Source organism: Heterodontus francisci, chromosome 17 (genome assembly GCF_036365525.1).
Source record: "Heterodontus francisci isolate sHetFra1 chromosome 17, sHetFra1.hap1, whole genome shotgun sequence".
Lineage (NCBI taxonomy): Eukaryota > Metazoa > Chordata > Chondrichthyes > Heterodontiformes > Heterodontidae > Heterodontus > Heterodontus francisci.
The window spans coordinates 70,673,738-70,696,882 of NC_090387.1; the positions used below are offsets into that span (position 1 = coordinate 70,673,738).

The 23,145-nt window shown below is 40.1% G+C and overlaps 2 protein-coding genes across 3 annotated transcripts in view; both read left to right on the plus strand.

Moving 5' to 3' along the window:
* The first annotated feature begins 2,072 nt into the window (after positions 1-2,072).
* LOC137379225 (uromodulin-like) lies at positions 2,073-14,089 on the plus strand. 2 transcript variants are annotated; one of them, XM_068049933.1, is made up of 9 exons: positions 2,073-2,114; positions 2,215-2,275; positions 3,092-3,193; positions 7,143-7,348; positions 8,875-9,026; positions 11,793-12,032; positions 12,784-12,943; positions 13,089-13,212; positions 13,915-14,089. In XM_068049933.1, exons 1-9 carry the CDS (start codon positions 2,112-2,114, stop codon positions 14,007-14,009), a joined length of 1,143 nt encoding a protein of 380 aa, XP_067906034.1. In that variant the 5' UTR covers positions 2,073-2,111; the 3' UTR covers positions 14,010-14,089. The 2 variants fall into 2 exon arrangements, with proteins under 2 accessions (XP_067906034.1, XP_067906032.1); XM_068049931.1 differs by having other exon boundaries at positions 2,097-2,135.
* Positions 14,090-18,156: 4,067 nt separating this feature from the next.
* Positions 18,157-23,145, plus strand: part of LOC137379033 (receptor-interacting serine/threonine-protein kinase 2-like) — a 46,910-nt gene continuing 41,921 nt past the window's right edge. The window contains exon 1 of the mRNA XM_068049617.1: positions 18,157-18,372. Coding sequence (XP_067905718.1) covers positions 18,167-18,372 — 206 coding nt within the window. The 5' untranslated portion in view covers positions 18,157-18,166. The remainder of the gene's footprint in view (positions 18,373-23,145) is intronic.

Below are 23,145 nucleotides of genomic sequence, written 5' to 3' on the forward strand. Positions count from 1 at the left end.
GTAAATTGGCCATTAGCAATTGCCCCTAGTATCGGTAGGTGGTAGGGAAATATAGGGACAGGTGGGGATGTGGTAAGAATATGGAATTCGTGTAGGATTAGTATAAATGGGTGGTTGATGGTCGGCACAGACTCGGTGGGTCGAAGGGCCTGTTTCAGTGCTGTATCTCTAAACTAAACTAAACTAAACTCCAAGTCGCACACCATCTTGACTTGGAATTATATCACCTTTACTTCACTGTCGTTAGGTTAAAATCCTGGAACTCCTCCAAAACAACACTGTTGGTGTACCTACACCAGAGGGACTGCAGAGGTTCAAGAAGGCAGCTCACCACCACCTTCTCAAGGACAATTAGTGATGGGTAATAAATGCTGGTCTTGCCAGCGATGCTCACATCCCAAGTATGAATTTTTAAAATTGAGAAGGACATAAGTGTGACAAAGATCAGGGTAATAGATCGGAGAAAAGCTGATTTGGAGGGGCTGAGAATAGAACTCTGGAAAATAGAGTTGACAACAATATTGGGTAACAATGATGTAGAATAGTAAAAGGGAACATTCAAAAAGGTGTTTAACAGAGCCCAGGAAAAGTACAATCCACTAAAGAATAAGAATCAACCAAAACATTAATAAGTCACCATGGATGAATAAAGACACAAGGGCAAAATTGCGGGTGAGCAAGGGGTCACACGCAAAGTACATGGACAGCAGAAGACAGCAATACAAGAGAGAATATGAAGAGATTACTCGAAAAGTAAAAAAAAAAGGAAAGCAAAGAGGAGCTATGAAATTAAATTGTCAAGAAACATTAATATTAACAGGGGGATTGAGTTTAAGAGCCGCGAGGTTATGCTGCAGCTCTATAAGGCCCTGGTTCGACCACGCTTGGAATATTGTGTTCAGTTCTGGTCGCCTCATTATAGGAAGGATGTGGAAGCTTTAGAGAGGGTGCAGAGGAGATTTACCAGAATGCTGCCTGGACTGGAAGGCATGTCTTACGAAGAAAGATTGAGGGAGCTAGGGCTTTTCTCATTGGAGCGAAGAAGGATGTACCCCTTGATAGAGGGGTACAAGATGATGAGAGGCATAGATAGAGTGGATAGCCAGAGACTTTTTCCCAGGGTGGAAAGGGCTTTCACCAGGGGGCATAATTTTAAGGTGATTGGAGGAAGGTTTCGGGGAGATGTCAGAGGTAGGTTCTTTACACAGAGAGTGGTGGGTGCGTGGAATGCGCTGCCAACGGTGGTAGTAGAAGCAGATACATTAGGGACATTTAAGGGACTCTTGGATAGGTACATGGATGATAGTAGAATGAAGGGTAGGTAGTTAGTTTGATCTTAGAGTAGGTTAAAGGTTCGGCACAACATCGTAGGCCGAAGGGCCTGTACTGTGCTGTACTGTTCTATGTTCTACTAAAATATTCAACAGACACATCAATTAAAAAAATGAAGGTCAGTATGGGAATAGGGTCATAAAGGAACAGTCAGGATAAAATCACAGGTAGCTATAGTGAAATGGTAGAAATATTAAATAATTTTTTAATTCAATATTTACCAGGTAAAATGAAACAAGTTGACACGACATTGGAAAATGAGATTAGAAATGATCAGGAAAACCTCATGTTCAGATTATTACATCGCTGGAGCCTCCTCAGATGAGGGGGAACTTGTAGAGCTGTTTTTCGGATTAGTGAAATTGGTTCAATAAAAAAAGGCCACCCCCTACTGATGGATGTAAGATAGACCCTTGGGCATTACAATTGTATAAGTTCTTATACTATCTCTTCCAGGTAGCTGTGTCCTCAATTAATCTTCATCACACCTCAAATACTCAGTGTCTAGATTTTAAAGCCAGTGCCCCTCTTCTTTCTGGGAGATCAATAGTCACATGTCCAGGAGCAACTTGTGGAATGGAGTGTTAATTACCATGTCAACATGGTTCCTCCCCCTTTCAATATCCTCAAATGGCTAATTTTAGTGCTAATTTTGATCTCGAATCGAGCCAACTCTCTTCTTGGAGAATTGACACAACAGCTGAGACTAATATCTGTTGCCCCGCCCACTAACCGGCAAAGAAAATCTTAAAAGCCCTTTGACCAGTGCAGGATAGGCAATGGTGGGTAAAAGTATACAAATGGTGTGTGCAAGTGTATTTTAATGCATTCTGAAAAGTTACAGTGTGTAGAGCAGAAATGATTTCTTGTGTATTTTCGCAGGCGCTGTTCAAGGTACTGATGCTGTTATTTTGTGGCGTTTTTGTTACAACCAATAGTACTGGTAAGTGTATAAGAGAAATGTTTCACGGTGCAGTTTAAAAAGTGATTATCACTGGTTCAACGTGTTAATAATTCGATCTGTTTCAGTCTCTCTAAACGTGTATAGATAAAACTTGGTATGCTAAATCGCAAACTAAAGTATTAGTGATTCCCTTTCCCACCCCTTGGACCTTGGTTAACTGGAATAGAAATGTTGATCGCGAAATGCGGGTTTAAAAAAAAAACTTCATCGAGGCTTTCTGCAGAAGAGAAAAGAAAATGCATTCCACAATCAGTTCTTTTAATTCTTTCCATCACTTAATTTCTGATCAATTAATGTGCACACTGGCTTTGTGGACTCTATTTACTCTAGTGACAGTAAACAATAATATCTTGATCCTCACTAGCTTAAGGCTTTTTTTCATTAAAAAGGCCAAACGGTCATTGTCAAACAGATTAAACTAGGAATAAGAAATCCATTCCCATCGAGTTTGTATTATAATTGGACCAAATCTTAACTAGGAATTCTAAGTCGGGAGTGGCTGTTCTAACGTGATCTAAAGCAGCTCCTTAATTAGTTTTTAAATGACACTTATTTATCTGGACCATAAACAAGGCCCTTAGTAACGGACCTGGCACTGTAATGAAACCAAACGGAACATCAGATATTGCTGCAAATATTTTACCTTCGTGAAATTTTCAACTGACTTTCATTGGTGACAATGTGTATTTGATGGCTTCAATATACAAGTGTTGAAAGAATTAATAGCATCACTACTGGTTATATAAAGGGTGAAGGTATAAATTGGGATAAACTCAACTGCTTTTTATCCAATAGGTTGTGATCCAAATCCTTGTAAGAACGAAGGAATGTGTACTCTTGTGAACGGTGTTGCTCAATGCAAGTGTATACATGGTCTCAAAGGAGAGAGATGTGAAGGTAAAAATGCTCTTGATTGGAGTAGTCACCTGGCTTATTTAATGTTTTAATTCAGGCTAGTGAAGTTGTGCACTGAAAACTAATGCCAAATGAATGCCTGACTGTCTTTCTAACAAACATAACCGCTGCATGTGAACAGATGTTCAAAAGGGGATTGAATTTAAAGTGTTCTGAAGAATTATACCCATTTGTTAATTTTTTTTTAATAACGACAGAAATCCTGGCAAACTACTTTTGAGCCAATAAATTGTAAAATTAATTGTATTTACTGATTCACAGGTACTTAATCCTTCATCAGTTTGTATTTCATTAAAGAGTTTTGTTTATTTGGGGGGTCTAAAATGGCTGGTAACTGGTTGAGAACATTACTAATCCTGGCTGAGTAGAATATTGAGTAACTGGAAAGCTTGTCAAAAGTATGAGTTTACATGTGTGGGGGAAGAATTATAAAATAGCTGTTGAAAAACTTGACTGTTATTTGGGGAAGATCCCAATGTTGCTTTTGGATTTCAGTGGCCAAAAAAAATCAGTTTGTGCACAAGGGAGATTGGTTTTAGCATTCTGAATCGGAACTGGAAGACCATGCTCCATTTCCACTCATATCACTTAAAGCACCTTTTATTAAATTGGAGCAGCAGTGCTTTGAACAGTTTTTTTCACTGATACTTTGACCTTCTGGCATTTGACAGTTGAAACAGGAGTTGCACTTCAACAACTCAAATGCAATTCTTGGGGGACCATCCACAGGCATGAGTAACTTTTGCTCTGTGTGGAAGTTTAATCACCAGCAATCATTCATTTGATATTGCCTTAAAGATTTTAACTATTGAATCCACACCTCAACCCCTTACTATATCACCTAGCTATCAATTTGTTTGCTGACTAACAACAGACTCTTGAAAATTAAACAATTTAGACATGTGCATTTTGGCTGCTGCTCTGGACCAGAGTCCATTACTTGTGTGTATATATATATATATTTTTTTAAACCCCTCTATCCTGCCTGACATCTTGCCTCCTTTGGATACTCATTGTCTTTTCTGCTCTCTTGCTGGCCTTCTGAGCTTGGCTCCTTCTAGGTATTCTACAGCTTCTCACTGTCTCTGGACATCCTCCAAAGAACCCACTGAGGCACTCATCACTGCCTCGCAGCAAGCTCCAATTGTTCTATTCTCTTCCTACCCTGCATGCCTGAGGGGCTAATCTTGCTAACCCCTCATTGAACCTAGCTATCACCCCACCTCTGCACATCTTTCTAGAATGTTTTACTTGCTTGTAAATAAGGGCTTTACCATCCATGAGGTGATTGTGATTGATTTGATGGAGACTGAGGTGGTACATTTCTCCTCTCCTCTCCCCCTCCCTCTGTCGGGCAGAGAAACTGCATTAACTTTTACTATTTGTCCCACTAAACTCAGTGGTAGTGTGGCTCTTGTTGTTTTTAAATCACACCTTTGTCTGTCTCCTACTCCCCTGGTATCAACTCTTTTGAGTGTCTTGTCTTTTGTACAGTCCACCCTCCTAGTTTCTCTCAATTTCACAAATCACTTTCCTCCCTCTGCCTCTAGACTAAGTAACCTCACTTGGTGACTTCAGTCTCCATCCCAACTCTTGCTTTCACCTGAGTTTACTGCCTTTTTTTTTTCCTCAATTCTCACTCCATATAAACTTTATCCTTAATTGTGGCCACCCCTTCATTTGTTATCATACATGGCCTCTCTACAAAACTAATCTGAGGCATGACATTTTTTTATATTGCACTCTACCCATATTCCCCTCTTATCCCATTGCTTTGTCCATCCCAGGAAAAATCTTCTCCAGCTCCTTAGTGCACTTTCACATTCTGAAATATGCAGCCTTTGGCCTGCATTTCTGCAGCTAATTTTTGGCTCCTGTTCTCTTTCCCTGGGTCACCACTAAAACCATTACACATGTGCACCCCCTATGCTTCCTGTAATACCTGCATTCTCCCCTTCCCCACCACCAAACTTCACTACCTTGAGTCTAAGGAACACAGATTTGAATGTCTGTCTGTGGTACACTAATTTAGCAATCCATCTTATTTTGGCTGGATCACCCTTTTTTTTTCAAAAAGCAACGTTTGACCCCTTCTGTTCTGGCAAGCTAGTGCCTTCAACTCCTTTCCTTGTCCTTGAACATGTTTGCACCTCATTCATACTTGTTCTCAACTACAGTGCTGAAAGACACTCCAAATGGTTTTCTACCCCAGCACTCTAATAACACTTGCCAAAGTCATAGATGACATCAAAGTCGACTCTAAATGTTGGATGTAAACTATTTCCTTTTTCTCTACCTGTCTGCAGCCTTTGACACAGTTAACATTAAGTTCTCTAATGGCTCATTGTCAGCTGGGTGGGACTGCACTATCCTAGTTCCAGTCATATTTATCCAGGTGCAGCCAGAGAATTACCTGCAACTGTTCCTTGCTCCCTTCCTGTTTCTCATGTGCTTCCTGATAGCAACATCTGAAGATTGTCTTCCTACATCTAACAATACAGTGCTACCTTGTCTCTCCTCTCAATCTCTCAGCTTGTCTGACATCTGGTGCTGAATGTGCAGAAATTCTTTTCAGTTTAGTTTAGAGATACAGCACTGAAACAGGCCCTTCGGCCCACTGAGTCTGTGCCGACCATCAACCACCCATTTATCCTCATCCTACACTAATCCCACATTTCTACCACATCCCCACCTGTCCCTATATTTCCCTACCACCTACCTACACTAGGGACAATTTAGAATGGCCAATTTACCTACCAACCTGCAAGTCTTTTGGCTGTGGGAGGAAACCAGAACACCTGGAGAAAACCCACAGACACAGGGTGAACATTAGAAAGACAGGAGCCACTGTTTCCTTGCCATAAACACCATCCTTCCTGGCAACTGAATAAAGCTGAACCAGCCTATTAACAAACCTGGTTTCATATTTGGTCCAGTAAGTTTCCTCCACATCTATGCCATTAAGACTGCCTAATGCCATCCTTGCCTCAGCTTATCTGCTGATGAAGCCCTCATCTATGCCTAGTTAGCACTAGGCATTGACTACCATGCACTCTTAGCTGGTCTCCCTAGTTCTATCTGACATGTGAAACTGCTCATTATGCCTTAAAGGTGAGCAGGACTGTTAATTAATATACTTGCTGAGCAACACTTCATTTTTCAAATTCCTCTATGGCCTTCTGCACCCCCCCCCCCCCCCCCAATTTTATTTCAAGATACAGCACTGAAACAGGCCCTTTGGCCCACCAAGTCTGTGCTGACCATCAACCACCCATTTATACTAATCCTACATTAATCCCATATTCCTACCACATCCCCCTCAATTCCCCTACCACCTACTGACACTAAGGTAAATTGGCCCATCAACCTGCAAGTCTTTGGCTGTGGGAGGAAACTGGAGCACCCGGCAGAAACCCACATGATCACAGGGAGAACTTGCAAACTCCACACAGGCAGTACCCAGAATCTAACCTGGGTTGCTGGAGCTGTGAGGCTGCGGTGCTAACCACTGCCTTGCAGCCCCACCATCCTGAGATCTCTGCTCTGCTAATTCTGGCCCCTCTAACATTTCCAATTTTAATTACTGCCCTCATTGCTGACTGCTTTCAGATGTCAAGCTCTAGAATTTTTTCCCTAAATCTGCCCTTCTACCCTTGCCTTTGTTTTTTTTTTAGTCATTTCATTAAAGCCTATCTCTGACCAAGCTTTTGATCATCAGGCCTAATCTCTGGCAGTTGTCAAATGGTTTGTTAATGCTTGTAAAGCAACTTGGGGGGCACTTTGACATTAAAGGTGCTATATAAATGGAAACTGTCATTGCCTAATTTGCAGATGAGGCCACATCACAGATTATAGTTGGAATATAAAATTGTAATGACTTAATACCTACAATAAGGAGGGATTTATAGAATTTTTTTGGTTTTCTCTGCAGATATAAAAATGGAGGTGCTGTGTGAGCAGACCTACATAAAAGTATTGATCTTGAAGGATTACTTTGATTGGAAAAATATAACCATGGACTCTGTACAGTTGTTTGAGGGTGCCTGCAAAGCTATACTAGAAGTTATAAATGGGAAAGAGTACTACAGTATCACAATACACCACAATAATTACACTCATTGTGGTACTGTTCTTCTGGTAAGAATTTATCACTGTTTGAATATGCAAAAATCACGATCAAATTGTCTATTTATTTAATCAGGCAAATGTTCCATATAAATTCTAGAAGTTAGGGACCAGTAACCAGCTACATATATAGGTAGTCATGGCATTAAACTGTCCTTTTGAGGCTCTCTAGCAACTTCATTTGGGAGGGGCAAGAAATGTAGAATTGCATACTAGTTTGAAGGTGACATTAATTCTGTGTGAAACTGTAGCCGGGAGATCCAAAGCTTCCCAGTTTAGAACTGGAAACTTGAAGGTGCATGGTGTTCCTCCATATTAGCTGTACTTCAATTGACCTTTTTGGTACCTGATGGGAGGGCTGGAGACTTTTTGGAGCATTATCTAAAATTTTTTTAGATAATGTAAAACAGATTTGACTAGTCTTGCTGTAGCCAGTGGTTCTTAAACTGGGGTCAATAGACTTTCCAAGGTGTCTGCAACATAATTTGAGCAGTAGCTGCTGGTGGGTTTTGTAGGAGTGAAGTGCAACCACCACATGTGCCACCTCATTTTGAGAACCACAACAGTTTACAAATAGTAAAGAAAAATCACAGTAGGCCAACAGTATTGCTGCTTCCCAATTTGTGAATGGGAGCAGTCTTTAATTTTCTCAATTAGATATTAATGGTTTGTTCTGGATGTCTCCCTTTTTTTTTCAAATAAAATCACTGCATTCAAAAAGGGTTTTTTTTTTTTTTTTTTTGAAGGTTAGAATATTGTGCTGTCCAGGTCACACTTTTTTTTTTTTTTTTTTAATTCCAGATTGGGGGTGTTTCTAGTCAGCTCCCATTTGGAGCATTAACTTCAATTTTTGGACATAATACCTCGGGACATGAGCTTTGCAGTGTACTTTTCATGATACCAAGGCTTAAATTAAGGTGTGGTTACATCAACCAGTAATTCTCATTGTGGTTTGTACAGACTTTCCAGGGCATCTAATAGTTGAGTTACATCCAGAGGTGAGCTTAGAGTGAGGCTGCTACATGTGCAGCACAGTAGACTGGCTGCCTACCTGAGGAGGAGGGCAGTACAATAATGGCCAATTACCAATGCCAGGGAGATGTAAAATATTAAGTACTACATATCTCATCTATAAGGAACACATGTTTTAATAATGCTTTTAAAAACTATCTTTACATCCAGCACTTAAGATTTTTATCTAGTATAATGCTAATCTATTTGAAAAAGGGAACTTCAACCAAAAAAGTTTGAACTGCTGTGAACTAATTTCTAAAGAAATTTAAAATCCTTACCTTAGACTCTGCATCTGATTAAATCTACTGACCTGATATCAAATGTAGATATTCAATGTAACTTGCATTGACTTAATGCAGACCCCTGACTATAAAATATTTTATTGGGAAGATGGATTATGTCCTCCTACATGTGACTTTCAATTATGAGTTCACTTCTCTTCCACTGATTTACATTTTCTGAGCTGGTGTAGAACCACTTGAGAATTGAAGTTTTTTGAGTTTGTAATTTTTTCTTTTAAATAGAGTAATGCTACACACATCATGTATATGAATGGATTGCAGACCAGACATATGACTGGCATCATCACCAGACTTCCTTCTGAAGCAATTGACTTCACTTGTGTATACTATCGTGAAAGGACAGTACAACTTAAATTCCCCATACAGCCAAAAACGTAAGTCCTTGTTAAATGTTTGCAAAATTTCTGTCCTATTCCTATCTCAGTACAACTTTGACTTTGCTTGTATTCCAGAAATATAACTGCACTGATCTCTCTCTGAAAGCAGCTTAACTTTAGTGCCCATGGAAATGTATGGGTACTTAGTCTGAAACCCAGCTAGTTTGAAAGTGCTTTAACCTGCTGAGGATCTTCACTAGGTACTAAAGTTGGATTTTTAATCGTTATACAACCAAAAATCCAACTTGTCTGAAGCTAATGTGCAAGAATTTTGGCCAGATTCTCACTCTGGGTGCTGAACAACTAATCTTTCAGCCATAACATTTTTTTCTTGCATTAAAATTGCAAAATGTGCTCATTACTTTTTGTTAAATCTTGTGCTGATTCCTGGAAGATGTGAATGTAGAATATGCAAGAGACTCTACATTAAGAAGTGTTGCCATTCTTAACACACCATTAAGATGCATTTGTGTATTCTAGGGAGTATTTCTATGTCCAATAACCTTTCTTTAGTGGTATGTAACTGGATGTGAAGCCTATAGCATTCTTTTTTTTCTTTTGGGCCTCCTTATCTCGAGAGACAATGGATATGCGCCTGGAGGTGGTCAGTGGTTTGTGAAGCAGCGCCTGGAGTGGCTATAAAGGCCAATTCTGGAGTGACAGGCTCTTCCACAGGTGCTGCAGAGAAATTTGTTTGTTGGGGCTGTTGCACAGTTGGCTCTCCCCTTGCGCCTCTGTCTTTTTTCCTGCCAACTACTAAGTCTCTTCGATTCGCCACAATTTAGCCCTGTCTTTATGGCTGCCCGCCAGCTCTGGCGAATGCTGGCAACTGACTCCCACGACTTGTGATCAATGTCACACGATTTCATGTCGCGTTTGCAGACGTCTTTATAACGGAGACATGGACGGCCGGTGGGTCTGATACCAGTGGCGAGCTCGCTGTACAGTGTCTTTGGGGATCCTACCATCTTCCATGCGGCTCACATGGCCAAGCCATCTCAAGCGCCGCTGACTCAGTAGTGTGTATAAGCTGGGGATGTTGGCCGCTTCAAGGACTTCTGTGTTGGAAATATAGTCCTGCCACCTGATGCCAAGTATTCTCCGAAGGCAGCGAAGATGGAATGAATTGAGACGTCGCTCTTGGCTGGCATACGTTGTCCAGGCCTCGCTGCCGTAGAGCAAGGTACTGAGGACACAGGCCTGATACACTCGGACTTTTGTGTTCCGTGTCAGTGCGCCATTTTCCCACACTCTCTTGGTCAGTCTGAACATAGCAGTGGAAGCCTTACCCATGCGCTTGTTGTACCCATACAGGAGAAATGCCGTGAACAACAGATGCCCCTCTACATTGCTTTCATTGATCTCACCAAAGCCTTTGACCTCGTCAGCAGACGTGGTCTCTTCAGACTACTAGAAAAGATCGGATGTCCACCAAAGCTACTAAGTATCATCACCTCATTCCATGACAATATGAAAGGCACAATTCAACATGGTGGCTCCTCATCAGAGCCCTTTCCTATCCTGAGTGGTGTGAAACAGGGCTGTGTTCTCGCACCCACACTTTTTGGGATTTTCTTCTCCCTGCTGCTTTCACATGCGTTCAAATCCTCTGAAGAAGGAATTTTCCTCCACACAAGATCAGGGGGCAGGTTGTTCAACCTTGCCTGTCTAAGAGCGAAGTCCAAAGTACGGAAAGTCCTCATCAGGGAACTCCTCTTTGCTGACGATGCTGCTTTAACATCTCACACTAAAGAGGGCCTGCAGAGTCTCATCGACAGGTTTGCGTCTGCCTGCAATGAATTTGGCCTAACCATCAGCCTCAAGAAAACGAACATCATGGGGCAGGATGTCAGAAATGCTCCATCCATCAATATTGGCGACCACGCTCTGGAAGTGGTTCAAGAGTTCACCTACCTAGGCTCAACTATCACCAGTAACCTGTCTCTATAGCATTCACTATGATTTTATTCATTAAATGCCATGCAGCCCTCCTTCCAACAGCCTCCACTGCTGCCACAGATCTACCTGGAACATTTTTAAACCAGCTTTGTATGAAGTAAAACATTGAGCCACTGATCTAAATACATGCCTGAATTTGATCCTGAAAATACTGGTGATGTACTGTTGAAATGTAACTTGAATTGTTCAGTGACCTCAGTGTTTGTCCCTTTATTTTAATACCATAAACCCTTTGACTCTCCATCAAGATATGGAGTCTAAACCTTTATTTGCTCCATTGCATCACTGGCAATTGGAAATTAATACAGGTGTAAACTTAGTCTATTGTGGACTATTTACCTGTACTAACATGCCTTGGTAAGGAGCCTTGAAAATGTCCACAATTTGGGCCATTTACTTCAGTATTTGGCAGCAGTTTCTATAGCATTGATCTAGCTGTCTTTTTTTTTTCTTTCCCTGAACTGATTGTGATAACTAATAGGCTGGCTTTGGTTGACTTTTCTTGAAAGTGCTAATTGGCTTTTACAGAAGTAGAAATCTATGGTGGTAAAATGCTAACTACATTCAAGAATCCTGGAGGGAAATTTGATTAATTTAAACTACTCAATGTAAGACTATAGCAATATTGGCTCAGTTGTCCTGTTGTAGGACATTGAGTGACAGAATGAGGCAAATTAATGTGAGCTGTACTAAAAGATCCAAAAAGTGAGAGATTTGACTTGGAACTCAAGTGACACCATACATTCTTGAAGTATGTCATGCAAGTGATGCAATTAACTATTTATTTCTGTGCCATTTCTTTAGTATTGCAGTGCTACATGTACAAGAAGGAATAGTCACTGTATCAATGGCTCTATATAAAAGTTCAAAGTATGAGAGTGCTTATGTGGAGTTGCCAGTTCTGCCTTGGACAGAGAGGCTATACATCAGTGTGAAGATTGAACCTGGAGAAAATAACTTTTTCGACTTGACTATAAATGATTGCTGGGCTACACCAACAAAAAATCCAGATGACTTGCCCCAGTATTATCTAATTAAGAAGGGGTAAGTATTGAGCTGACATTATTTCACTTTATGCACAATAGCTTAAAACTGTTGGGATGTTGCTGGTACAACTTAGCCATTTTTCTAAATTTTTTGCATCTTGCACTATGGGATTATGTTTGAACTTTGAAATATCCAATTTTCATTAATTTGCAAACAGTGGACTCTACTGAAATTTAAATAGTTGAAATGTCTAAGAATAGCTCAAACCCTTTTTTTTGTTTTGGGTATTAATGCTATATTTGTTTTTTTTTTTTTTTTTTGCTTGGTACTGGCATTTGATCAGTAGCAAAAAATGCCCAAATCCTATTTCTGAAATTGGGTAGGCCTATCACATCAAGGGTTTGTTTTTGTTTTTTTGTTGCCAGCTCCTCAACCATAGCTCAAGTGTGCAGAATCAGTTGACTCATTGCTGCTGATCCAAGTAAAATTACCTGGAAAATGTGGAAGTTCAATACATCTAGTGGCAAATTTTCTTAACTTTTTTGTTTTAGGAAAAATTAGCAGCAAATATTTTAAATTTAAATTGCACTGCAATTTATTTGCTGAACAGCATCAACTTTTAACATTAACTTTGTAATGTAACTAAAGAACTGAGATGTCTTTTAGTCAATTCTTGACTATTAAACCATAGTCATAATTCTATTGACAGAAAACTTGTGCCAGCAGAGTTTAATGAGCCCCTGGTGTGCTGTAAGCATTTAAACTGAGCTATTCAATGGACTAAATTTAATTTTGTGCTTCTCATTAGATGCCCTACTGATGAGACTGTACAGTATCACAATCAAATTGGAAATGAGACTATGGCTAACTTCAGTGTGCAGATGTTTCGATTTGTTAAATATCCAGTAGTGTTCTTGCATTGCAGAACTGAGATTTGTGTTCCTGGCAGCCTGGAGCCTTGTATGATTGTAAGTTACCTCTACAGTGAGTTTTCAACAGTGTTGAATTTAATAAACTCTTCTACCACCCTGCAATTTTTTAAAGGCAGCAATTAATTGCCTTTTTTGCCAATTACCTTCAATGATTTTTTTTCTTTCTTTTTTTTTTTTGTAGGACTGTCCTGGCCTTTCTCTGAAGACCAAAAGGGATGCTAACACTCCATATGAAGGGTTATTGACTTATGGACCTATTCATTGGACACTCTCTGACAGACATGTGCATGAAGTTGGCCAACCTAGTAAGTTTTCTTAATTGCATACAACTGGGGCAAAAACAAGCCAAATTGGCACTCCTGTTCATGCGAACAATGCTTTTCTAGTTGTCTTGGGGATGTTCTTTTCCATACTAGCTGAATTAGTACTTCTACTGTGGGTTTCCATTTAATACAAACTATTAGTGCCAAAATTCACAACTTTTTCCAAGAGTCTTGTCAAGTACTTCTATTTAATAGACATCAAATTTGTCTTTTTTTTTTCCCCCCCCAACATTTTGTATTCATCAACAGTCCCACTAGTTTGGACACTATATTTTGCTCCCTGGTGGCCCCTTGTTCTTGCCACGTACTGAGGATTTAATAAAACACCTAATTAGCAAGCAAGTAGCACTGCCATTTGATTTTTAGTCAATGGCACTGTAGGGTGCAGCATTAAGATTTCAATCATACATAATTCAAAATTTGCACTGCAGCAATTACACCTTTGAATTTCCTGAATGGTATACAATGTTTTATGCAAAATATTCTAATTGAACAACTCCAGTTATTTGCCACTTGGTTGGCAAGAGAAATTGGGTCACTTGCTTCAAGATATCAATTCCATTCAGGAAATGGATGGAGGTCAAGTTTTTTTTTTTTTTTCTCAAACACCAGCTGTTTCCTGTTATGCTGTCAGCAACACCTTTCTTATCACAGCGAGCCTAATTTTTAAATCTCCTCCTGCAGACCTGATGCTTGCTACTATTCCTGGTATCATTGTGATCTCTTCCATGGTGTTCCTTGTCCTTGCAATTACTTTGGCCAAAGTAATGCGAAAATGAAGACCAACTGGAGTTCTTGAAGCTATTTAACCAGCAGTTAAATGTATAAAAAAAAACTTAAATAAAGTGATCAATACACATGACTGATTTTGTGGTTTGTGTATAACACAAATGAGCCATGCTTCACAACCAATCCAGTCAGTCTAACTGAACTACAAACACTAAGTTACTGAACAATATAACTTATAATCTTTCTTCTCTAGTTAAGCAGCTACACCCAGTGCTAACAAGTTGTGGTATCCTCCAACAGTGAACTTTAATAGTCTACATTTTTGAATTGTGAAGACTTGGTTTTACTGAATGTCTTCAAGTTCAAGCATTACGGAATGTTTTTTTTTATAGAAGTGTTATTCATAGTCTAGATAAATGAGAGCAAAATCTTGCAGATTAGTTCTTGCCTGCTTTTTTTTTTCCCCTCTTTTTTTTTTTTTTTTCCCCCCCCCCCCCCCCCCCCCCCCACAAACCTTTCCCAAGGGTAATTGACTTTGCATTGTCACATTTGGCTTTGGAAGTCAACTTGCCAACTGCATTGGCAGGTGTAGAGACATTCTACAGATGTGGTCTTGGGTAACTAACCAGTTAAACAGTGAAAGCTCTTGTAAACTTTTTTTCAGAAACTAAGATTAATGCATTTCATTGGGCAGCTATATCTATTCATCTTCTTTGGCCTCCTTATCTCAAGACAATGGGTAAGTGCTTGGAGGTGGTTATTAGTGTGTGGAGCAGTGCCTGGAGTGACTATAAAGGCCAATTCTAGAGTGACTGGCTCTTCCACAGGTGCTGTTACACAATTGGCTTTCCCCTTGCGCTTCTGTTTTTCCTGCCAACTGCTAAGTCTCTTCGACTCACCACACTTTAGCCCTGCCTTTATGGCTGCCCACCTATCAATGTGCAAGTCTATTCTATAATGCCACTAAATCCTTTTGAATAAAACATTGGTGTTGGCACTGCTCCTGTCTGCTATTTAACAGCATGGTGGTTCTTCTGTTTAGCAAAGATCATTTGAGATTTTGTCTAGTACTTGACACATTTGGGATACATTTTCACCATTCTAACCATAATGCTCTTGTTTTCTTCTACATTTGTAGACTTTGGAATTCAATAACAAGCTTTCCTAGCTAAATTGGAGTTCTTTTTGGCCAGAGCTGGATACTAAATCTGAATGTGGCCAAATTGGGTATCGATAGTAAATATTTTTTTTTTAAAGAATCTTAATGTCTTAATTTTTGAAGGATGACTTTTTTTATAAATGTAGGAATGTTAAATTTTTCCAGCTCCTTTTTTAAGCTTCAATTGCCAAAGCCTTAATTTGCTGTGCTACAGTCTAGTTTATTGAACTTAAGTGATATATAAAACCTGCACCTCAAGCTACATAACCCATTCTTTTTAAATGGTTGAAACTTGATTCTACTCCTGATCTCTCCAGTATCTATTAGAATGTAAGCATGTGTAAACTGTGCTACTTTGTCAATATGTTCTAGCATGCCTTAAGTGGTTTGAACTTTCTGGTTCCAGTAACATAATCAAACTTGCACTTAGTTATTTATAAAATTAATAGCCACTAAGGAAGCAAAAATCAATTCTATTTTAATACAATTTTTGCTTAGCTGAAATTTGACTTTTTGCCTACAAACTCATTACACAATGGAGTTCTGTAACTGCAGTATTAAATACTGATGCAAGTCTCTATAATGCAGTTGTCTTACTACAGTCCTCTAACCCTGTTAGACCTATAAAAGTTTTACTCCAGTTGACATGTAAAGCAAATTTTATGTTCGAGTATTTATTTCTCTCCTGGAAATAAGTAGTGATTCTATAGATTTCTGTAGATGTGTGATGGACCAAAGAATGTTGGTTACTAATTTTTTAGGTGGCTAGCCAGTGCTACAACAATCCTTTCCCTATCCCCTCAGTGTTTGACAGTGCTCTGCTTTCATGACTTATGTCCCCTGCATCCCTTAATGAGATTACTGCCTTATAAAAACACTTCCAGGTACTTTGTTTTTTTTTTTAAAAAAAGCAAGTCCATAAGAACCAACTCAACAATCTTTCATGCTTTTGAGCAGTTGGCAAATTACCAGGAACAAGGTTTTGCATACTCAACATGAAACCTAAGGGGACAGGAAGCTGAAGAGTGCATCTTTGTTACTCCATAAACTTTATTTCATCCAAAGCTCTGCTCCCCATGGGGTGGTGCAGTGGTTAGCACCGCAGCCTCAACTCCAGTGACCCGGGTGCAATTCTGGGTACTGCCCATGTAGAGTTTGCAAGTTCTCCCTGTCTGCGTGGGTTTCCTCTGGGTGCTCTGGTTTCCTCCCACATGCCAAAAGACTTGCAAGTTGATAGGTAAATTGGCCTTTATAAATTGCCCCTAGTATAGGTAGGTGGTGGGGAAATATCAAGACAGGTGGGGATGTGGTAGGAATATGGGATTTGTGTGTGTGGATTCTTTTGGGCCTCCTTATCTCGAGAGACAATGGATACGCGCCTGGAGGTGGTCAGTGGTTTGTGAAGCAGCGCCTGGAGTGGCTATAAAGGCCAATTCTGGAGTGACAGGCTCTTCCACAGGTGCTGCAGAGAAATTTGTTTGTTGGGGCTGTTGCACAGTTGGCTCTCCCCTTGCGCCTCTCTTTTTTTCCTGCCAACTACTAAGTCTCTTCGACTCGCCACAATTTAGCCCTGTCTTTATGGCTGCCCGCCAGCTCTGGCGAATGCTGGCAACTGACTCCCACGACTTGTGATCAATGTCACACGATTTCATGTCGCGTTTGCAGACGTCTTTATAACGGAGACATGGACGGCCGGTGGGTCTGATACCAGTGGCGAGCTCGCTGTACAATGTGTCTTTGGGGATCCTGCCATCTTCCATGCGGCTCACATGGCCAAGCCATCTCAAGCGCCGCTGACTCAGTAGTGTGTATAAGCTGGGGGTGTTGGCCGCTTCAAGGACTTCTGTGTGTGGAGGATATATATATATATATAATGTGTGTGGTTGGTCAGCACAGACTTGGTGGGCTGAAGGGCTTGTTTCAGTGCTGTATCTCTAAACTAAACTATTCAGGAAGTCTTAATATCATGGTATGATCAGTTAAACCCAACATAACTTTGAGAAAGGGAAATTTGGGGGGGGGGGAAAGAGAATGAGTTTTTGCAGATTAACTAGTAAATTAGAACCAATGCATGTATTATACTTTCATTTCCAGCTGGCATTTGATAAGGTCTTGTACAAAAAGTTAATATGCAAGACAAAGGCTCATGTAGGTGGGAATGATATTAGCATGGATGGAGGATTGGTTAATGAAGCAAAAATTATGGAAATGGGGGTGTTTCCAAGTTAACAGGCAGTGAATAGTGAAGCATTGCATAGATCAGTTCTGGCGTCTTGTCTATGTTAGTAACTTAGCTGAAGCTTCCTGTCCCCTTAGATTTCATGTTGATATATTCCCAAGGTGTGGGGAGGACACTGGCTGCAAAAATATATAGTTAAGTGAGTGGGCAACAAGCTGGCAGATGGGGAAGTGAGATTATTCCTTTAATCATTAGAATAGAAAAGTGGACCCTTTTTTTTTTTAAAAAAAAAGTGTGAAAATTGTAAATGAGCAGACTTGCTTGTACTCATACAAGCAATACAAGAAGTTGGTACATAAGAAGGCAAATGGCACGTTGGTCTTTAGTGCAAGGGGTTTGGAGTGCAAGAATAAAAAGCCTTGCTATAATTGCATAGGGCTTTGCTAAGACCACAGCTGGGCATACTGTGGTAGTTTTGGTCTTCATATCTGAGCAAGGATATACTTTGGCAGTAGTACACTGAAGATCCTGGGTTGAGAGGGTTGCTCTGAGTAGAGTTGATTAAATTGGGCCAGTATTAGCTGGATTCTGAGAATGCAGCCACAGTCTCAGGATAAAGGGTGGATCATTAGGACTGAATTTTCTTCATTCAGAAGATTGTGATTTTTTTTTTGGAATCTGTAGAGGCTTGTGGATTTTCCATTTTAATATGTTCAAGACTGAAATTGATTCCTGGAAAGGCAGCATGATGCAAAATGCCAAGCTGCTGTTTAAAGCTACTGTGATTAGCAGTTTGCGGCTTGGGGGCGGGAGTTTCCGGAATAATTCTAGCAGTTTTGGGCTGTTACTGCCAGCGTCACTAGACGAGAATGGAGAACAAGACTGCAGCGTTGGGCCAGGAGACGTTTCAGGATATAACCACCGCCAACACGGCTTCTCTCTCCGCTTTAATCGATTACAAGCATTTGACAAATTGGAAGATTATTGGCTCCGGAGGTTTCGGCGACGTTTACAAAGCACGACATCAGATGTGGGGGGTTCCGGTAGCGATAAAGTCCTTGAGAATGAACGGCAGGTACGGAATAAACAGCCACTAAGTTGCGCCTCTCTCTAATGAGGGCGGAGACTGAGTATCACTGGATTTACTGTAAATCCGCAATTCTAACCTATTTCATTTTGTAAAAGACTGCGCGATGAGAGAGTGAAGAGTTGTCTAATTTTAATTGGACAGCTGAACAGTCATACCGATCTTACATGAGTTATGTATATGTTTAATTTAATTGGGTTGTGGAGGCGGGGGAACGTTTAAACAATGCTGGACGTGAAAGTCGTCTTTTAATGAACAGGGAAAATACCTGCTTTTCTCCCAATTCCGAACAAAACTGCAGGAAAGAGCAACTGGGATTTGCCATTTGTGGGATGGTGATTTTGTTGTTGAATCTCTAATTATAGAGGTGAACAGACATTTTCCGCAATACTAATGAAAAACAAAAGGAACCGTCCCCTGTATTTCTTCATTGGCAATGGGCCAGAATTAAGTGTAACTGGCCAACAAACAGCATCCGCTGTTTTTAAATTTGCATTTGCCAATTTAATTTCCATACGATTTTGCGAGGAAGGTTAACCAACCAGATTGAAGAATCATTGCAGGGCTTGAAGCAAGAAATGTCAATCGGGTACAGAAAGTGAAATAAAGTAAAATTGGATTGAGAGACAGAGATAAGAGGTAGAAAAAGTAAATAACAAAATTTACATTTTCCAAAAAAATCTCCAACAACAATTAAGAAGGATTGAGACTTTACACTTGCCATAGTTAATTTTCAGTGTCAGAGGTTGTTTGACAGTAATTAAAACTTGCCACGCTGTTAAAAATAGTGCTTAGACTGAAGTTGACAAATCCTAACTTTTGTGGGAAGTTTAGTTTGTATTTGCCATCCAAGGAACATCAGACTGATCGATGTATATGAATGGTGAGTCAGACAGTGAGGTGCTGTTTCCAAGAAGCTAACAGTGGAATGACACATCTCCAGCAGCAACCTCTGGAGTTTTTCATTTAACCAAGCATCTACCCTCGCCTGATGTTCAACTTGCACATTAAAAATGGTGAGCACCATTAACCTCACCCTTAGGTTGACAGTTGTCATGGACTTTTAATTCTCCCCAGATTAAAAAGTGTGTGCGCCTTTTAAGATTCTGTTTAAAAACAATGCACCTTTTTAAGGGAGAGAAAGTTCTGGAAGCAGCTGCATTTTTTATTACCTAGGCAAAGCAGGAGAGAGGTCACATGGTATAATGTTTCCACTTAACTCTGTATAATACTGGCAAAAACCAGGTCTAAATGAGTTAGTTTTGAGACTCCAGCAAAGCGTACTGAAGAGAAGAGCTATCTATTGTGTCTCAGCAAAATTCTTCAGGGAGCTACAGGCTGAATTGATTGCCGAAAGAGGAAATAACCCTTTTAAGAAACCATTTGGTATTGCTGAAGGAATTGTTGATGCCTATTGCTGCTAAAGAGTTGAATGCCTATTAAGAATCGACAACTGAATCAAATCCATGTGAAGACTTCGAGTGGCCTTGGACTATTTCCCCATTAGAATACCTCATCCATCAGGAACATAACCAACAAAGAATTGTTTTTGTTCTTGAGAAACAGCTAATTCTTTAAAAAAAAAAACTTTTTTTTAAAAAAAAAAACCGGTTAACTACTGTAATAGTGTATGTGTGAATGGGGGAGTGAGATTGAAATAAGTTTATAAGGTCTTTAGAGATAGATTTATCTTAATAGTGTTTATGATTTAGTTTTAATAAATAGTTAATTTGTTGTCTAGAGATGCCTGGTTTGGTCTGTTTTATTCTGGGGGTTACTTGAATGTTTAATTTGGCTGTTTTCTGGTTGGGTTGAAAGCTCTAAATAACCTGTGGCATGACGGGACTGAATTGACAATGCGTTGCTCCTGCCACGGTTGTACCATATTTAATTTGTCAGGGATCAATCAAATTAATTGGCTGGCTCATGTTTGGAATCATATGAATTACTCATCTCTGGGATAATTTAAATTAGGAGTCTTGCATCTGGGATCATATTAATTGGAAACTCTATTGTTGGGATCCGAATCTAATGCCAATTATGAAAAAATAAAAGGAACCCAGTTTCTTGTATAGTACGGTGCAGTCTATTCCATCAGAATAACATTGGCAGTTGCAGCAGAGTTTCTGGGAAAGGAGAATTTTTTCCCCTCAGTGACTTGATAACTTTAAGAATAAACTAAAAGAATTGGTGGCAAAATCAGGTGCCAAGAAAGCAGTGATATTTGAGGTAATGGCCTGACATCTGGAAGTAAAAGATGAGGAACAAGAAGGTAGTAAGTCAGAGTGATAGTGTATTAGCCAAAATTCAGTTGGAAATGAAAAAACTGGAGCTTCAACAGGAAAACAAAAAAGCAATAGCAATAAGAAAACATGAATTGGTTAAAGAGGAAAGGGAAGAAGATGGACCATTTCAGAGAAAGTGAAGAGCAAAAAGGGAATTTAAATGGAGAGATGGAGCTAAGACAAAGAGATGGTCTTGACTCCAGGGCAAGTTCAGGTCAGGAAAAATCTGAATTTAGATCAGGACTCAGCAAAAAGCTGTTTAAATTTATACAAGCTCTTAAGTTTGAGGAAAGGGACATAGAAGCATTTTTCATATCTTTTGAAAAAATAGCCAAATGGATGAAATGGCCAAAGGAAATCTGGACACTGCTTATGCAAAGCAGGTTGGTAGACAGAACTCGTGAAGCTTATGCCATGCTTCCTGAAGAGGCATCCACAGACTGAGATAGCAAAAAAGGCTATTCTCGCTGCGTATGAGTTGGTCCCTGAAGTTTACAGTCAGAAGTTTCGGAACTTCCGGAGATTGGCTGGGCAGACAAATGTAGAATTTGAGAGGGTGAACCAAATTAATTTTGACCGTTAGATATGGGCATTAAAGATGGAAACCGCATATGAGAACCTTCGAGAGTTGAATCTCAGTTTAAAAATTCCATTCCCTCATAGTGATCTCCTGTAGATAATCTAAAAGTTTTGAAAGCTAGGCAAGCAGCAAAAATTGCTGATGATTTCAAGCTTGTGAATAAGCCGACACCTTTTGTCCATCACCCATAAACCCGAGAAGGATAGAAAATGGGAGAGTGAAAGGAAGACAAGTAGCCGGGGCCAAGAAGGAACAGCTGGGAATGCCCCAGGAGCACTTCCTCAGGCCAGGAAAGGAAGGTGCTGAGGGTAGAAGTGAGGTTCTCAAACCAAAGTGTTATCATTGCCACAAAACCGGTCATCTTCGTTCAGAGTGCTGTAAATTGCGAAGTAAACCCATAGGACTTGATGATGGGGTGCGCAAAACTAATGTAGAGGAAAACACTCTGAGAACATAAGAAAATAAGAAATGGGAGCAGGGGTAGGCCATTCAGCCCCTCAAGCCTGCCCCACCATTCAATAAGATCATGGCTAATCTGCCCCAGATCTCAACTCCTCTTTCGTGCCAGCTCCTCAGAGCCCTCAATGCCCCAATATTTCAAAAATCTACCTCTTTAAATACTTTCAGTGATCTAGCCTCCACAACTCCCTGCGGTAGAGAATTCCAGACATTCACTGCCCTCTGAGAGAAGAAATTCCTTTGCATCTCAGTTTTAAATGAGTGTTCCCTTACTCTGTAACTACGTCCCCTAGTTCAAGATTTCCCCCACTAGTGGAAACATCTTAACATCTATTCTGTCAAGCCCCCTCGGAATCTTGCATGTTTCAATAAGATCACCCCTCTAATGAATAAAGGCTTAACCTATTGGGCCATTCTTGATAAGTCAAACCCTTCATCCCAGGAATCAGCCTAGTGAATCTCTTTTGAACTGCCTCCAATGCCAATATATCCATTCTTAAATACGGGGGTGAAAACTGTACACCGTACTCTGGGTGTGGCCTCACCAGCACCCTATACCGTGGTAACAAGACTTCCCTATTTTTAAACTCCAACCCCCTAGCAATAAAGGCCAAAATTCCATTTGCCTTCTTAATTACTTGCTGCACCTGCATGCTAACTTTTTGTGTTTCATGCACAAGAACACCCAGATCCCTCTGCGCTGCACTTTTTTGGAGTCTCTCTCCATTTAAATAATAGTCTGCCTTTTGATTCTTTCTACCAAAGTGCATGACCTCACACTTTCCTACATTAAACTCCATCTGCCAAGTTTTTGCCCACTCACTCAACCTATCTATATCCCGTTGCAGATTCCTTATGTCCTCATTACAACATACCCTCCCACCTATTTTTGTATCGTCAGCACATTCGGATATAGTACACTTTGCCCAAGTCATTAATATAGATAGTAAATAATTGAGGCCCTACGACTGATCCTTGTGGCACTCCAATAGTTATATCTTTCCAACCTGAAAAAGACCATTAATCCCGACTCTGTGTTCTGTGAGTTAACCAATCCTCAATCCATGCTAATACATTACCCCCAATACCGTGAGCTCCTATCTTGTGCAATAATCTCTTATGTGGCACCTTATCGAATGCCTTCTGGAAATCTAAATACACAACATCTACCAGTTCCCCTTTATCAACTCTGCTTGTTATATCCTCAAAGAACTCCAGCAAATTTGTCAAACATGATTTCCCTTTCACAAAACCATGTTGACTCTTTGATTGCGTTAAGCTTTTCTAAATGTCCTGCTAATTTTTCCTTAATAATGGACTCCAACATTTTTCCAACGACTGATGTTAGGCTGACAGGCCTATAGTTTCCTGCTTTTTGTCTTCCTCCCTTCTTGAATAGGGTGTGTCATGAGCAGTTTTCCAATCCGCTGGAACCCT

Excerpts from the sequence above, each read along its gene's own strand:
- LOC137379225 (XM_068049931.1), top strand. The coding sequence starts at position 2,112 with ATGGTGGGTAAAAGTATACAAATG. Across the intron at positions 7,349-8,874 it reads ATTGTGGTACTGTTCTTCTG|AGTAATGCTACACACATCAT; the intron begins GTAAGAATTTAT and ends TCTTTTAAATAG. Across the intron at positions 12,033-12,783 it reads TATTATCTAATTAAGAAGGG|ATGCCCTACTGATGAGACTG; the intron begins GTAAGTATTGAG and ends GCTTCTCATTAG.